Source organism: Microcaecilia unicolor, chromosome 12, assembly GCF_901765095.1.
Source record: "Microcaecilia unicolor chromosome 12, aMicUni1.1, whole genome shotgun sequence".
Classification (NCBI taxonomy): domain Eukaryota; kingdom Metazoa; phylum Chordata; class Amphibia; order Gymnophiona; family Siphonopidae; genus Microcaecilia; species Microcaecilia unicolor.
In genome coordinates, this window is record NC_044042.1 from 29752691 (window position 1) to 29769123 (window position 16433).

At 44.2% G+C, this 16433-nt stretch overlaps 2 protein-coding genes across 2 annotated transcripts; both read left to right on the forward strand.

Annotated features, from left to right (window-relative positions):
• Nucleotides 1–1447: 1447 nt before the first annotated feature.
• LOC115482114 (galanin receptor type 2-like) lies at nt 1448–2500 on the forward strand. Its single transcript, XM_030221683.1, has one exon. The coding sequence runs from the start codon at nt 1448–1450 to the stop codon at nt 2498–2500; it is 1053 nt and encodes a 350-aa protein (XP_030077543.1).
• An 8973-nt stretch (nt 2501–11473) lies between these two features.
• LOC115482116 (allatostatin-A receptor-like) lies at nt 11474–12484 on the forward strand. The gene has a single exon (XM_030221685.1). It carries the CDS (start codon nt 11474–11476, stop codon nt 12482–12484), a length of 1011 nt encoding a protein of 336 aa, XP_030077545.1.
• Nucleotides 12485–16433: the final 3949 nt, after the last annotated feature.

The window sequence follows — 16433 nt, forward strand, 5'->3', positions numbered from 1 at the left end:
ACAAACAGGATACTAGGAATTATTAGGAAAGGGATGGTAAATAAAACCGAGAATACTATAATGCCTCTGTATCGTTCCACGGTGCGACCTCACCTTGAGTATTGTGTTCAGTCCTGGTCGCCATTTTCAAAAAAGATATAGCAGAATTAGAAAAGGTTCTAAAAAGAACGAACAAAATGATAAAGGGGACGGAAGTCCTCTCATATGAGGAAAGGCTAAAGAGTTTAGGTCTCTTCTGCTTGGAAAAGAGATGGCTGAGGGAAGATATGATTGAGGTCTACAAAATTCTGAATTGTGTAGAACAGGTACAAGTGAATCGATTTTTCACTCTCAAAAAGTACAAAGACCAGGGGACACTCAATGAAATTACATGGAAATACTTTTAAAACAAAGAGGAGGAAATATTTTTTCACTCAAAGGATAGTTAAGCTCTGGATCTCATTGCCGGAGGATGTGGTATCGGCAGTTAGCGTATCTGGGTTTAAAAAAAGTTTGGACAAGTTCCTGGAGGAAAATTCCATAATCTGTTATTGAGATAGACATGAAGGAAGCCACTGCTTGCCCTGGGATTGGTAACATGGAATTTTGCTACTGTTTTGGTTTCTGCCAGGTACTTGTGACCTGGATTGGCCACTGTTGGAAGCAGGATACTGGGCTAGATGGACCATTGATCTGACCCAGTATGGCTATTCTTATGTTCTTATGCCTTTCTGTACTAACAACAGTGAAGCAGTTCTGCCTAGTGCAGGCCATGCCTTTAGCTACCTGGCTCCAACTACCTGAAATTCACTTCGTCTTGAGGCACTGCTTTGTAGAGAGTATTGGCCTTTTGACACTCGGTGAAAACCTGGCTGTTTGTATCAGCTTCCAGGTTTGATGGCTTTTATTATGTTTTAATGTGCATATTTTTCCTGGACTGTGAGAATTTATAAGATTTTATAACTGTTACGAGAGCAGTTTGTTTTGCAGAAGGATAATAAATGAAATTAAAGAAATAAAACAGGTACTGTAGGTGAAGGGTGAGGGTGGGGGTTGGAATGAAGGTGACATAAATGTTCCAGGTGCTAACTTGGTTCCCTTCTACCTATTGCTGGTATGTTCTCACTAGCCCTTGATTCTCTCCCCCTCCCCCCCCCCCCCCCCAACTAAGCAGGGAAACTACACCTTACGCTTGCAGTCCTCAATCTTTTCTAATAACTCACTTTCTTTTTATCCCTCTCGCTTCTTTCTCTTTCTTATGAAATAGAGAACCATAGAAAATAGTAGCAGATGGACCACAAAGCCCAATAAATCAACCCATTCTGATGCAGGGCATCCTTTTTTCTCCTTAGATTTTGTGTGATATTGTTGAGATGGCTGTTGCTGTTCTCTGTTTCTCTCTTGGTTTTTGAAAGCAGGAAGAATTCTTCTTACACTTCTTGTCTTCTTTTATATGAATAGGATCAGCATGAAGTCAGTGGCCATGAATGAAACACTTCTCACCTGCAACAACTCAGCCAGCACCCTCCCTGTACCCACTGCACACCATAGCTTAAATAGCTCTTTGGTCATACAGATCCAATATTCCATAGCCCTGTGCCTTGGCCTGGTCTTCCTGCTGGGAGTCACTGGCAATATCTTCATGCTCTTAGTACTGATTGACAACCTGAAGAACACTAGTAGCAGCCCCATCTCTACAATGACCAGCACCTTTATGGCCAATGTCACCATCTCAGACATGATCTTCCTCCTTTACAATGTTCCTGTGATGCTTCTTAGTTTCATCTTCAAAGAATGGGAGCTGGGATCTGCCGTCTGCATCAGCAGCCAGGGCATGTCCATGTGGACCATGTTTTGTAGCTTCTACACCATGGTGGCCACTTCCATGCTACGTTACTTGGCAGTGGTACACCCACAGTGGAACTTGTCCTCTAGCAAGAGGCAAAGGTTTGCCTTGGTCACTCTTATGTGGCTCTTGAGCTTTCTAGTGTCCATCCCCAACTGGTTGAACCAAGAGGTGGTTGACATTGAGGGTGCCACTTACTGTGTGTTCTGTATGACCAAAGCCCAAACATTCCTGTACTTCCTCCTCTTTGGCAGCATTGCTCTCCTGCCCGCCATACTCCTCATGGTTGGGTGCTATTGGGAAATTATCCGCTCCCTCTGGTTCCACCATGAGAAGATGCTGCACGTAGACAGCAGAATTCACAAGAACAGGAAGGTCACTTTCAACATCACAGTCATCGTGGTTGCGTTTGTGGTTATGTGGATTCCCTACTGGGTGCTGACCTGCCTCTCTGCTTTCCATAGACTACCTCAGAGGTTGATCGTCTTTGTCATTTCCAGCCTGTCTACATTATTAGCGTATGCCAACTGCTGTGTGAGTCCTCTTCTCTACTTTGTTCTGTCTGACAAGTTCCGATTTGGACTGTGGAAGCTATTCAGAGGACAGCAAAGAAATATTCAGCCTAGACAAATGTACTGGATTGAAACTGCTGTGCAAGCAATCAATAGAGCATAGCTTTAGAAAAAAAACATCTTTCCTCCCATCAGGCTAAGCAGAGAGGGCACTTTTAATAAAAGATTCCTCCCTTGCTGTGGAGGGCTCCTTTAACACCATCCTGTCTCTGACACACTGTGCATACTGCAGACTGCACTTCTCAGTCAGCTTAGATCTAAGGGCCTCAGATGTAAGTTATTGTCTTAGAAATTTCTTTAGCAGTCCCTTTGCTTATGACCTGGGAGCAGCGGTTGATTTCTCACACTGCCAGCAATGATACAGAAGCAGGGCCGGCCCAAACATTAGGCAAGACTAGGCAGTCAACTAGGGAAGCAGTTTCTCGGAGTTGACAAAGAGCAACTGCAGTCAAAGCAAAACAATAGGTCCTGAGGACACTGCTGCAAACTAAGGGCTGTATCTAATAATGTGTGTTAATGTGTTTAAAACATGTTATTTAATGCAACTCCTGTTATCTTGTTTATTTCATTTATTTATTTGTAACACTTATACCCCGCACTTTCCCACTCACTAGCAGGTTCAATGCGGCTTACATAGTACATCAAGTTTACAAAGTGAATAGAATGAATACAGCTGTAATATAATGAATGAAGAGGTGGTCATTTGGATGTGGGTAGGCGAGAAGGGCAAGGGAGGAGGATGGTAGAAGTAGGGGAGAGGGAGGCAGGTGTGTAATGGGATTATCAAGTTGTTTAGTATGGGAGAATGTGTAGGGAGGGGTTGGAAGAAGGATGTGCTTGGAAAGGATTAAATAGGGGAGCATATTCAAGGTTCTGTCATCATAGTCTAATCCGGGTAGCGTATAGATTAAGTCAGGTCATTTGTGTAGGCATGCTTGAAGAGGTAGGTTTTTAACAGCTTCCGGAAGGGTACAAGGTCGTTGACTATTCGAATGGATCTTGGTAAGGCATTCCAGAGTTGGCTGCCTAAGACGGTAAAGTTGGATGCGTAATATGTTTTGTACTTAAGACCTTTGCAATTGGGAAAATGTAAATTGAGATAAGTTCGAGAAGATTTAGAGCCGTTTCTGGTTGGAAGATCAATCAGATTGTGCATGTAGCCAGGGGCTTCTCCGTAGATAATCTTGTGAATTAGCGTGTGGATTTTGAAGTATATTCGTTCAGTAATAGGGAGCCAATGGAGCTTTTCACAGAGAGGTGGGGCCTATTTACTAACTAAGGGTAATTGTATAAAGGGGAAAGGGAAGGGAATGGGGCTTGATATACTGCCTTTCTGTGGTTTTTGTAACTACATTCAAAGCAGTTTACATAGTATATACAGGTGCTTATTTGTACCTGGGGCAATGGAGGGTTAAGTGACTTACCCAGAGTCACAAGGAGCTGTAGTGGGAATTGAACCCTGTTCCCCAGAATCAGAGTCCACTGCACTAACCACTAGGCTACTCCTCCACAAGTATTTTCCATGTGGGAAGCACATTTAACACATGGAAAACAACTCTTATAAATTGCACTGGTGTACACATACATAGAATTATGCATGTTGACAAGATCCTGGTACTTTTACTTGTCCTGGCATTCCTGGGGGCATCGTTCTGGGGGAATTGTGATGTACTTATCGATAGGGGCAGATATTGAAAGGGAGATATCCAGGTAGGAGAAGCTCCTTCCCAGCTATCTCCTGCTGACAAGGCCAAACCCACATATTCATTGGCAAGATTTTTCCAGCTGGAATGTGCTCTTTCACAAGCTTTTTCTTAATCATTGGTTTGGTTATGGAGTAAGCTGCCTTCTTTGGTGAGATCCATTAATCTTTTCAGTTTCTGTAACTCTGTAATGAGTTTTGATGGACTATTTAATTGTTAAATTGGCAGACGGGTTTGATTGATTTTATGCTTGTGTGTACTGTGTTTGTATGTATTGTATTATTATTATTATGACATTTGTATCCCACATTATCCCGAACAAACTCAGGTTCAACGTGGCTTACAGTCAAGAAAAACATCAAAAATATAATACGGTCAGATAATTAATTATAACATTTTAAGATATTAGGAATAGCTAGAGTATTGGTTATGTTGAGACACAACATTAGTTCATTGTCCTTTCATAAGATATCTACTTAATAGAAAAGCCTTTAGTAATTTATGGAATCTCAGATAACTTTCTAAGTACCTTAATTGCTTGGGTAGAGAATTCCAAAGTTTGGTACTCTGATATGTGAAGCCTGCGACAAGGATTGATTGATGAGAAAGACCTTTGCAGTTTGGATAATGGAGCGTGAGGTGCTCTCTAGATGTTTTTACTGTATTACGTGAAGGTAAATCAAGATAGAGTACACAGTTGATTAATGTTTACTCACTCTGCTCCATTCAGGATTTTATAGACTTCTATCATATGGATGTAATGTAAACCATGTAATCCCTTCTGGGCATAGTTGGTAGGATGGGCTATAAAATCAAAATAGATAAATAAATAATAATTATTATTATTAGCATTTGTATAGCGCTACCAGACGCACGCAGTGCAAATAAATAGATGCTGACTATCCAGGCAGATTGCCTCAGGACTATCCGAATACTGCTGGAGCAGTGTAGAGGGTGGAGTCTGGGCAGAGTCAGGCGTTACTTGGTTAACGGCAATATTTAGTCTGCTAAGGGGGTAAAAAGGCTGTTCTAACTTTATCTGGGTAGTTATCTAGGTGCTGGGCTGAATATCACTGGTAACTGGGTAAATACTGGCAGACACATTATACCTGGATATGCAGTGCTGGTATCCGGGTACAACCTAGTGCTGAATATCTGGGTATAAAAGGCACGTAGTCTGTCCCATGCTTATAAAATACATGTGCACATACATAGAGCACATATTGTATTATTTAAATATTTTTACTGCTGTAATTGCCTATTGCTCATGTTTGATGTATTTTTACTGTACACCGCCTTGAGTGAATTCCTTCAAAAAGGCGGTAAATAAATCCTAATAAATAAATGAATAAATACGCTCGTTAACACTTTCTTTGGAGCAAATGTAAATTTGTGTGAGCGACTTGTGCTACTGGGGTTAATTGTAGGGGTCCAGCCTAGAGTCAAAGAAGTACATATGTGGTTGCCTAGAAAATAAGCATAAACCCCCGGATTCTATGTAGTACAACTTAGTTGACGCACAAATCCGGTCATATTCTGGATTTGTGGCAACAAATTAATTAGCGCCGATAAATGCCAATTAACAAGCGATTATTGGCATTAAGTAGAATTTATACCCACAGCTGTCTAAGCGTATTCTGTAATGTAATGGGTGTAAATTCTAAGGTGCCTAGTGGGAAGGGGCGTGGCCATGGAATGGACAGGTCTTGAGCGTTTCTAAAAACTATGCGCATTGTTATAGAATACACCCGATCTGTGCCTAATTTAGGCGTAAGCTCTTAACCTACCCTGGGTATATAATCAAGGCTAAATATAGAACAAGAGGTGATCTCCCTTTTCATAAACCTCAATATCTAGACAAAACGGGGGATCTTCTAAAGTATGCTTTATCAGAAGTTTGCTTCATCGGGCTAAAGCCATCCAGACTTGCACATTTTATCAAATGTGCAAGTCTGGATGGCTTTAGCCCGATGAAGCATACTTCTGATAAAGCATACTTTAGAAGATCCCCCGTTTTGTCTAGATATTGATATATAATCAAGGCCACACCCATTTTCCTCCTAATCCAGCGTTTCAACATAAAACTGTGTAATAATCTAAATAGCTACCAAAACTAGTCAGGTTGTTGTTGATCATCCCCTTGGCTATGCTGGATAGAACCTGGTGACTATTAATCCAGCTTGCATGAAGTGTGCGCAAAATCCAAAATAAAATAAACTTGTGAAGATATGGAATTTCTCCATCACACATCTGCCTTGAAATTGCAGGCACTTTGTGGAAGAATGACGTTTTCCTGGTACGATGTGGTATGAGGTTCTTATTTAGAGGCTGATTGAGGGAAAAGGGAGCTAATGATCTCACTTGCAATCTTTTAATTACTCTCCTGGGTGAGAGATGCTATTTTTATAAACAGCAATTTAACCCTCCAAGGACTAGAAGAGAGTCACCTGTTGGATATTAATTGTACTCCATTCTTGTGATTTTCGCAGAATGTTTGTGCTGTGAATATTTCTTTTAACTTCCTAGCTTTCAAGAGTTATGGGCCTCACTTTGTGGATTTAAGCTGAAATGTAATGGTGAGATAGTGGGAGAAACAATTAAAACTGTTAGATTCAGGTCTGGTTATTCATTGTGCCCTTTTACAGAGACACTACTCAATCCATTCTATCAAAGGGTTTGTCCATGACTTCCTTGTTAGCAGGTAGATTAGTAAAACAGATGAGTGTTAGTCAGTAGCATAAAGTCATTCCGCTCCTCATCCCCAAGCCAGTATAGGCTCCTCTCAGGCAAGATCTGGATATCTAGTGCAGTCAAGTTAGAACAGCTATTTCTGGACATCAGCGGTGCCCAGATATCTTCCAGGTCCTCTCTGGCACTAACCAGAAAGTGCTATGGCCGTCAGAGCAGATATTGGTACATCTGCCACTGAAAATCTGCTTTAGGGTTAATCAGTGTGATTTAACTGGGCAAGAGTTAAATCACTTTTGACCCTAAAATTTTTAAGATGCCTAAATGAATTGAATTCATAGTAAGGAATGCACATCCCTATCAGCGAGAAGCCCCCAGGAGCCACAAAATCCTGATCCTTTCAGCGAGACCGCCCTGGGGAGCACAGGTCCCTGTCCGCGACCTTTGAGGACACCCATGATAACCCTATAGTGAGATCCCACCCATCCCAGCCACAAATTTATTACAGCAAAACACACCAAGTGCAGCAAAGACTATGGGAAAACTGATAAATACTGCCGGGATAAAATCTACCAGTTGCTGAGAGATCCAAGAAGCCTGAAGGACGCTAAGCTATTTTCTGGGGCTGATTTCTGAGCTCAGCTTGTCCCAGTGCATTAAAATGAGAGGCACATGATAGCTCCACCCTCCTCACTTGCCATTGGTCAAGGAAGGTGTTAAATCCTGTACTAGTGCTGTTCCACTAACACAACCATCTTCACCCAGCCAGGCACTGCTGTCTTCTCCTCCCGCACCAGGTAAGCAAAGAGCTGTCCTTTCCTCACGCTCCCAGCCTTACTGATCACTTGCCTCAGTGCCTCTTGGGTCAGGAAAGGGAATAGCTTCCACATCAGAAATCAAAGTTGTTTGAAGACCTGTATAATGTAACATGTTATGCAGATGAGCCTCAGCTATGATTCTAAGGGACAGGTTAATCTGATTGCCTAAGACCCCACTGGAGCAGGTAACATACCCGGCTCTTTACTCCCAACTCTAGAAGGCCAGAAAAACACACATACCACTAATAATATATATCTCAAAGGCCTTTGGGAGAAAGCCTGGGGGTCCCACTTAATGACAATGAGCTCACCCAGAACCGTCTCAAAATCCCTCAGGTCCTCTGCTCTTTTATTAAGAATGCATTAAGTCATAAATTAACCTGTTACATCACAAATCATGGGACACGAACTTTGAAATCATTGACTAGATTATATTCTGCTTACATCTGCAAATTCAGGAGATTCAGAGTACTTTCCAATACTGCTAGTGGTTCCAGTAAAGATCGAACATTTATAGGAATGTGGAACTATCATACGGACATCTGCATACATCGATTCACTTCTCTGTTCTCTTCCAAACATGTTTGTCTAATAACAGTTTTCTGCATCTGGTAAAAGACAACATTTAATCATTTCCATCTTATTTATTATGCTAACATTTAACCTCTAATATTCCTCTCTGAATGGGGGGGGGGGGGGGGGGAACCATTATTTTCAAATATAACCTTAATATCATCAAATCCAGTCCTGGTTTTCCCCTGTTGCCTGCATAGACTTGTAGTTCTGATTGTTCCATTGATTGATTTTCCCTCCTCCTAAAATCCAAATTACAAAATGCAGCTTTCATGTACACTGCCCGTATTTTTTTTCTTACATTTGTACCCTGTGCTTTCCCACTCATAGCAGGCTCAATGTGGCTTACGTATTATATACAGGTACTTATTTGTACCTGGGGCAATGGAGGGTTAAGTGACTTGCCCAGAGTCACAAGGAGCTGCCTGTGCCTGCAATGGGAATCAAACTCAGTTCCTCAGTTCCCCAGGACCAAAGTCCACCACATTAACCACTAGGCGACTCCTCCACTAGCAACATTCCATGTAGAAGCCTGCCCTTGCAGCCGCGCAGGCTTCTGTTTCTGTGAGTCTGCCGTCCTGCACGTACGTTCAGGGCGTCAGACTCACAGAAGCCTGCGCGGCTGCAAGGGCAGGCTTTTACATGGAATGTTGCTAGTGGAATAGCAACATTAACGTTCCATGTAGAATCTCAAATAGTAGCAACAGAATCTCAATGGTAGCAACATTCCATCTAGAATCTCCAATAGTAGCAACATTCCATGTAGAATCTGAAATAGGGAAAGGGAAGTGGGACTTGATATGCTGCCTTTCTGTGGGGTTTACATATTGTATGCAGGTACTTATTTGTACCTGGGGCAATGGTGACTTGCCCAGAGTCACAAGGCGCTGCCTATGCCTGCAGTGGGAATCGAACCCAGTTCCCCAGGACCAAAGTCCACCACTCTAACCACTAGGCCACTCCTCCACTATCTTCCGTCACAGGGTTTATGTGCAGTGTATTAAGCGCTTGTCTTGTAGGGATTAGATTATTGTAATGTGATTTACACTGGTCTGCCACTAGCATCCGTGCAAGCTTTACAGCTCATTCAGAATTCTGTAGCTCCTCCATTAATGGGCTCTTTTTATATTATGAACATATCACGTCACCTTATCAAGGGCCTTGCATTGGTTGTTACATGGAAATACTTTTAAAACAAATAGGAGGAAATATTTTTTCACTCAACGAATAGCTAAGCTCTGGAACTATTTGCCGGAGGATGTGGTAACAGCGGTTAGTGTATCTGGGTTTTTAAAAAAAGTTTGGACAAATTCCCGGAGGAAAAGTGCATAGTCTGCTATTGAGACAGACATGGGAAGCAACTGCTTGCCCTGGGATTTGTAGTATGGAGGGCTGCCATGATTTGGGTTTCTGCCAGGTACTTGTGACCTGGCTTGACCACTGTTTGGCAAGCAGGATACTGGGCTAGATGGACCACTGGTCTGACCCAGTATGGCTACTCTTATGTTCTTATGACACTGATGCTTTGGGTTGTACATGGTGAGTGAGCTCCCCTTCCTCTTTATTTGAAAGAAATATTAATAAAAGCTTAAGTGCCAGTTCGCTCACTGCAGGTGGCTGGTAAACATGTCGTGGTAGTGCCATCCTGTTTTAAGCTGATATTACTATCTTGTTAAAGTTGAGCTTTCTTGGTGTCTGGGTCTATTATGTGGAATGCCTTGGCACAGCAGCTAAGAGAGGAAGGTAATTTCAGGCTGGCCCACGAATAACTGTTTCTCTAGTCCCTTGGCTTTCACTCCCAATCCTCAAGGGCTGCCAACAAGTCAGGTTTCCAGGATACCCCTAATGAATATGCATGAGAGAGATTTGCATACAGTGGAGTTAAGGTCATGAAAATCCCTCTTCTGCATATTCATTAGGGGTATCCTAGAAACCTTGCATATTGGCAGCCAAGGACTGGGAGTGAAGACCAAGGCCCTAAGTGAACCTTCAGCCTGTTTCCTGACTTCCTATCTTTCTAGAAGGTAACCCCCTCCCCTCCACACAGTTTGGGGAGGTGTTTAAGTGATGGGTCTGGGTTCCAGCATGGTTTTATTAATGTGAGGTAACATAGGAACATAAGCATTGCCATACTGGGACAGACCGAAGGTCCATCAAGCCCAGTTTCTTGTATTCAACAGTGGCCAATCCAGTGGTATTCCTAGGCTGGCTGACACCCGGGGCGGATCGCCGATGCGCCCCCACCCCGGGTGCAGCACGGCCCCCCCGGCAAAATTACACCCCCCCATCGGGTGCATTTTTATCTGCTGGAGGGGGGGGGGGGGGTGTTGCGCGCCTGTCGGCTCCGAGTCTGCTCGTTCCCTGCTGCTCCCTCTGCCCCGGAACAGGAAGTAACCTGTTCCGCGCAGAGGGAGCGGCAGGGAGGGAACGAGCTATAAGAAACAAAATTGGCCAGGCAATAGCCCAGTGATCCTCCCAGTCTGCTGCCTATGGCCTCGTCACTGTTCAGTTTTGTTGGTTCCATGCACACACCTTGAGTGCTGTGTTCCATTCTCAAGACCATGCAAGATTCAAAACCATGTCAAACCTTCTGCCAGCTCCAGCATCTCCTTCTTCATTGCAAGTCTTTCTTTCTACACTAGAGGTCTCTAGATTACACTGATGTAAATGGAAGCATCTGGTCACCTTTTCAACAAAACTTACACTGTCTCCTCCTGACTCAAACAATGAGCATGAAACAGGGACGTCAGTATTCAGCCATGTGCTCAAGTATACTGGTGCTCTAATTTAGCATTGCTATATGTAAGATTTGAAAATGTCTATCCGTTTAGGTAGCACCACTGAACGCTCACTAATAACTTGAACTAAGTTAAACATTTCAGGTTGTACCTCCTATTTGTGAAGCCCACCTAGATGCATAATTTCTAAACTTGGTGGCTGAGTCCAACGATAGTGTATAAATTATACATCTAACTGGCACTACCCTCAGAACATACCAAATTTTGTCCCCTTTTTAGATGGATAATTTTTATCATATAACAATTTATAGGTCTAAAAATATCGGTTCAACTGACTTCATTTTGAAACAATAAAGCACTTATGTGGTTGAGCCCCACTGTCATGTGACTAGACCAGGGTGAATGACTGCTAGAGTACGTAAATAAGGCAAGCTTCTACTGAGCTTAGTAGTAGTAACAGGCAGGATCCCTTGGGTAGCACAGAGACGCTAGGGGTTTATTGTGAGCTTATTGCAGCTCTAAACGGATGGGATTTTTTTTTCTCTCCAAGGTGAATATGGACTCTCAGGGCACCACCAGTTTCATTCTTCTGGCCCTCAACAGCAGTATCAACTCAAGTTTCCACCATAGCCAGAGCTTCAGCTTTCCTGGCCTCTCCGTTATGCAGGTTCAATATATATTCGCCTTTTTCTTTGGTGTCATCCTGGTGGTTGGGATTGTGGGGAACGTCTTGATACTCCTGGTTCTCATTGATAGCCTGCTGAGCAGCACTAGCAGCAGCAGCAGCCATATCTCCATCATGACGGGCACACTGATGATCAACCTTACTATCTCTGACATGACGTTTCTACTTTACAATGTCCCAGTGATGCTTTTCAGCTTCGTCTTTGAGGACTGGGTGATGGGCTCTGCTGTCTGCATCAGCAGCCAGAGCATGTCCATGTGGACCATGTTCTGTAGCTTCTACACCATGGTGGCTACTTCTATCTTACGTTATATGGCAGTGGTGCATCCAACATGGTCCTTCTCTACAAGCAAGACCCAGAGATTACTGGTGTGCCTTCTCACCTGGCTCATGGGATTTACTATTTCAATTCCCAACTGGATGCACCAGAAGGTCATCCAGATTGATGAGGCCGACCACTGCATGCTACTTATGACTGAACATGAAACATTCTGGTACTTTGTCCTGTTTGGGGGTGTTGCATTTTTACCATTTGTGCTCCTTTTACTTGTGTGCTACTTCAGGATCATCCAGTCCATCTGGTGTGGGAGGATTAAGGTGGTCCATTCTTCTGGAAACCTCCAGCTTAACAAGAAGGCCACTGTCATGATACTCACTGTCCTAATTGTCTTTATCATCATGTGGATACCGTGTTCTGTCATCATATTCCTATCTGCCAGCCATAGTCTTCCTCATACAGCCACAGCTTTCATTGCTTCCAATCTGTCCTCTGTGCTGGCATACTCCAACTGCTCTGTGAGTCCTCTCATCTGCTTCTCACTATCTGACCAGTTTCAGGCTGGCCTGAAGAAGCTCTTTAAGAGAGGTTTCTCCAGGAACTAGTTAAGTAGAGAGCTGCATGGGAACAGGGATAGCCGGGATCCCCTCCAGGTCTGGGGGGATGGATTCAGGTCCTGCAGGGTTCCTGCAGAACTGTAGGCATGCTGAACTTTACTTTCCCTCCCCCAAGCCTCAAGGTGCCCTCCCCGAATGTACCTGAATACACGTTGTGTTCTAGTGGCACACTCTTTCCTGCCTGCTACCACTGATCCTCTCACTGCCGCCGCTTCTTTAAAATGGCTGCCGAGACTTCAAGCGGTGACCTCACAAGACTTCAGGTACATTCAGGGAGGGCACCCAGGACTGGAAGGGAGGTGAATGGATGGGGGCATGCGTGGGATGGAGGGGGCTGTAAAAAGGGTGGAGGGAGTGTGGGTATATGGAAGGGTGAAGGGAAAAGGCGAACTAGAGCACATGGGATAAAAGGGGATGGAGAGCAGAGGAGGGGGGACATGCTGCTTATAGATGTTTGCTTTTTTGGAAATGTGTATCTTTTTACATTTTTTATTTAGCAGAGTACAGAAGAAAATGATTTATGTTACTTTTACCAGTATTTTTACTGCTTACAGAATCTGGTTTTCTTGGTGGGGGGGGGGGGGGGGGGTGTCAAGTTGACTGCGGGACTGGGTGAGCCGGGGGCCAGGATGGAGGAAATTACTAGCGGCGGGGACAGGTTAGATTTCTGTCCCAGTCAGTGGCGTACCAAGGGGGGGGGGGGCGGTGGGGGCAGACTCAGAGGGAGCAGTGAACACATGCTAATTGCGAACTTGGAGACAGGGCAACAGGCGCGCGCCGCGGCACCCCCCCCCCCAGCGGCGTGCACCCAGGGGGGGTGTCATTTCGCCGGGGGGGGGGGGAGAGGTGTCATTTGGCCGAGGGTGGGGTTGCGCTGCACCCGGGGGGGGGGCGCATCAGCGATCCGCCCCGGGTGTCAGCTAGGGTCGGAACGCCACTGGTCCCAGTGCAACTCTCTACTAGTAAGTGTGACTGCCCTCTAGTGGACATGCCCAGACTTGTATTTGAAAGGTAACAGGTTTGCCTCACAGTACATCACTAGACTAAGCAAGTTGCTTTCTAGTTTTTTGAAGTTTTTGTGTCAAACACAATTGAAAGACAAAAAGGAGAAAACTACAAACAGTTTAAATATTTCTTCTAGAAGGCACAAATTGATCCAGTAGTCAGAGAAGGCAGGCAGGAAACAAAAGGGCCAAAGAGAAGAGGCTTAATTTTTGTTTTGTGCTTATTTTTATTCAGTTATAATCTTGTACATCAAGAACATCACCTTGGTCAAACAAGAGAGACAATTCCTTCACAATAAATTTCCTCATGTCACAATCAGGCAGCCAACAGATTGTCTATCACAGTTTAAGTCCCTAACAAGGTGAAAAGACAAGGCTAAAGTACAAGTTAATGGAACCATGAGATTCAGATATTAAACATTTCCTCATTAAAAAAAACAGCAATAATTAGACAATCATAACCCACATCTCCATCCACTTTATTGCAGAAGTATAGCAATCTACATAATTCATGTGCACCATATTAACATCCTAAAGTTCCTCTCCTTAAACTTCCATACTGTGTTCATGCTTTACATGTATAAAGATGGCCACATGGGGTTTTGAGGAACAGCTCAGCAGCATTAACAACTGTTGTGGAATTAACCACGTCAGAAGAAAATGTGAGGTTTAGGCTATACTCCTTGTGTTGACTTCTCAACGTCATCTGACACTCAACATGGCCAAAACTGAGCTTCTCATTTTCCCCCCTTTCTCTATTTCCGTGGATAACACTCTCATTCTCCCCGTCTCATCAGCTCGTAACCTTGGGGTCATCTTCGACTCCTCTCTCTCTCCTTCTCTGCTCACATTCAGCAGATTGCCAAAACCTGTCGTTTCTTTCTCTTTAACATCAGCAAAATCCATCCCTCCATTTCTGAGCACTCTACCAGAACCCTTGTCCACACTCTCATCACCTCTCGCCTAGATTACTGCAACCTACTTCTCACTGGCCTCCCAATTAGCCATCTCTCTCCTCTTCAATCAGTCCAAAACTCTGCTGTGCGACTCATTTTCCGCCAAAGTCGCTATGCTCACATTAGCCCTCTCCTCAAGTCACTTCACTGGCTCCCTATCCGTTTCCGCATTCCATTCAAACTTCTCTTACTGACCTATAAGTGCATTCACTCTGCTGCTCCCCAGTATCTCTCCACTCTTGTCTCTCCCTCCCCCCCCCCCCCCCCCTCGGGCACTCCGCTCTGCTGATAGATCTCTCTTGTCTGTCCCCTTCTCCTCTACTGCTAATTCCAGACTCCGTTCCTTTTACCTCGCTTCACCTCATGCCTGGAATAGACTTCCCGAGCCTGTACATCTAGCCCCGTCTTTGGACACCTTTAAGTCCAGGCTAAAAGCCCAACTCTTTGACACTGCTTTTGACTCCTAGCCACTACTCACTTGCCCTGTACCCTACCTCCTTAATTGACTCCTAGCCACTACTCACTTGCCCTGTACCCTACCTCTTTAATTCCCTTACCTCTTAATTGTTCTGTCTGTTACCCGTCTTATTTAGATTGTGAGCTCTTTGAGCAGGGACTGTCTTTTCGTGCATGGTGTACAGCACTGCGTTTGCCTTGAAGCGCTATAGAAGTGATAAGTAGTAGTAGTAGTAGTAGACTTGCAATTTGTCCTACAGCTGCTGCTTTTAACAAAATTAAATAAGACCCATTGGCTCTAGAGATGGAGGCAGGGCTGGCATTAGAGGGATACAAACAGGGAAATTGCCCAGAAGCTCCATGCTATAGGGGGTATCAAGCCAGTCAGAAGCTATAGTAGATCCAGCCTGCTGATGACTGGGAATCCCTCCCAAATTTCTGCTCTGTGCCCTAGGATGTCTAACAGTGGTCCCTGAGTGGAGAGAATCAGGGAACCTAAAACTATTAGTAGAGATGTATAGCCCAAGAAGAGGAAAGGCAAGCAGGGGAGAGAGAACCTGGAAGGGATGATGTGAATAAACAGGAGGAGAGGCAGGCAACCTACTAAGTAGTGAGAAAGGGATTAGAAGATTCTGAGCTGGCCAGATGGGGAAGGGAGACAGATCTGCGGAAGAGCCAGATATCAGAACACGTATGAGTGACAATGGCAGATTTTGACTATAATAGAGACTTCAATGTTACAGGGACTTGAGTGTCCAAAGACAAACAGTAAAGTTGTGTCGGGAGAGACACAACATGAGCAGCTAATGGGGTAGATAGGTTGGGGAGAATGGCTCAGCTTGCTTCAGATGCTCAGCCAAATATTTGTGAGAATGCTTAAAAGTTTGTAATGAAACAACACAGAGAGGGCCCAAAGCACAGAGCAAAGTCCAAAGAGCAAAAGAAGTTCTAGGAGCCTTCAAAAACAGGACAAGTCCTTTAATTGAACAGCATGAATCTTCTACATCAATCTTGCATCGTGTACATCATTAAGATGCACGGGGCAAGAGGGTTCATTCTGCCCCTATTGTGCAAAGCTAGAAAGAACGCTTTTGTCTTTACTGATAGTCCAGCTTGTAGTGCACTCAGCTTTTGGCTGGCTTTCTTATACTAAGGAAGAGATTAAATGACCCCTGACGCAGGTGCTGTGCACCGAAATACGGCCTGTGTCGGGTCAATGATGCAAGATTGATGTACAAGATTCATGCTTTTTACAATGTTGTAAAGGTCAGAGGGAGTGGTGGAAGAGAAGCTACTAAGGATGGTGTGCCTTCAGTCTTTTATAGAGATGCGACAGACAAAATTATTCTCCGGAGCCTCCTACAACGGCACCAAAGCAGAATCTCCTGCTGTACTAGGATGCTCCAGGACCCAGCCAAGCACCACAGCTGCCAGTTCCAGTAGAGACTTTTCAGGCCAGTCCTGGATTTCGGAAAATCCTATGCCGATGCCTTATGGACCGGCAGCACTGATTTCCATGAG